The following is a 1,252-nucleotide window of genomic DNA, read 5'->3' as shown; positions in this document are numbered from 1 at the left end:
AAATCCCCCTTCCCCCTCCATGTCCATGTTCTTGTTTTTGTTCGCGTGTTTCGTTTCATGATGTCGTCTCAGATTACACTATTTCAATCGCGCACAGAAGACACACAGGTTTTCCAGCTACGTCCATGAACATGTACTTCGATTCCCACCTTGTTTGAAAGCCCCGGTTCTCAGTGTCCACCTTCCGTTTTGCCATTTTTGATGGGTATCTGAAAGCTAATATCACTGTTATGGGAACGACTGCTAGACTAATAAATATTTAAATAAAGCGGCCGACTGCTTGGCGCGTCACCGTTGCATTGTGGGAAATGTAGTATTGGTGCGTGTAAAAGATCTGCGTGCTCTCGGCTTGCTGCGGTCCGCGGGCCGGTTCTAATAATAAAGCAATATCATCCCAGGGGCCACTGAAAACATTCTCGCGGGCCGGATTTCGCCCGCGGGCCGGCACTTTGGCATATGTGCTGTACAGCAATCATTTTCTTGAGCTTGAAATTGCTCGAGTCTGAAATTGACTCCCAGTTTGAGCAAAAGATGGACATTTGAAACAAACATGAGTGTTCATAATTTCACTAATCATCTTTGTCACTTTGCCCCCAAAATTTTGTACCAGTAGTTCCATGAATAAAAATTTATATTGCTTGTTGCTTTTTAATTTCTAACATTGAAACATACAGTACTAAATGCAGCGATTGATTTCACATTGTTTGTGTTAAATATACAATGCGGTACAATCGTTTCAGTAAATGCATCTGTGACTTTTTTCTTGTTTGCATTTAAGTAATTTGACAGTACAAATAATCATAATCAACCATTTTAGGCACGAGAATAGTGATATGAAATGACTGTGTCATGTTGCTTCATCATGCAAATGTTTCAACTTTCCAGCTGCCTGACAGATGTAATGCACCATGGAGACTTGTGTTTTCCACACTGTTGCATGGCGAGAGCTTCACAAGGATGGTGGCAGGTCTAACTAAATGTGGGCCCACCTTGCTGCTCATCAAAGACACAAAAGGACATGTTTTTGGTGGCTTTGCCTCTCTCAGCTGGGAAGTCAAACCACAATTCCAGGGTGAGAAATGGATCTGTCATATCACCATTATATTTTATTTTTTATTTTATTATCCTCTTAAGCGCAAAATGAAATTGTCATCGGTCAAAAACTGGCCAACACAAATGCACAATTCAATTGGGGGTGGGGGACGGGCACACAAAACCAGAGAATGTGTGTGTGTGTGTGTGTGTGTGTGTG

At 41.9% G+C, this 1,252-nt stretch overlaps 1 protein-coding gene across 3 annotated transcripts in view; it reads left to right on the top strand.

The window, feature by feature from the left end:
- The window catches only part of LOC109513084 (TLD domain-containing protein 1-like), a 15,230-nt gene that overhangs the window by 7,706 nt on the left and 6,272 nt on the right, over window positions 1-1,252 (top strand). For all 3 annotated transcript variants that reach the window (XM_019865300.1, XM_019865299.1, XM_019865298.1), the window contains exon 6: window positions 886-1,072. In XM_019865300.1, coding sequence (XP_019720859.1) covers window positions 886-1,072 — 187 coding nt within the window. The remainder of the gene's footprint in view (window positions 1-885; window positions 1,073-1,252) is intronic.

The sequence above is a fragment of the Hippocampus comes genome, unplaced genomic scaffold (genome assembly GCF_001891065.2).
Source record: "Hippocampus comes isolate QL1 unplaced genomic scaffold, H_comes_QL1_v1.1 scaffold180, whole genome shotgun sequence".
In the NCBI taxonomy this organism is placed as follows: Eukaryota; Metazoa; Chordata; class Actinopteri; order Syngnathiformes; family Syngnathidae; genus Hippocampus; species Hippocampus comes.
The sequence above is the reverse complement of the archived record's forward strand: the minus strand, read 5'-3'. Positions and strand labels throughout refer to the sequence as shown.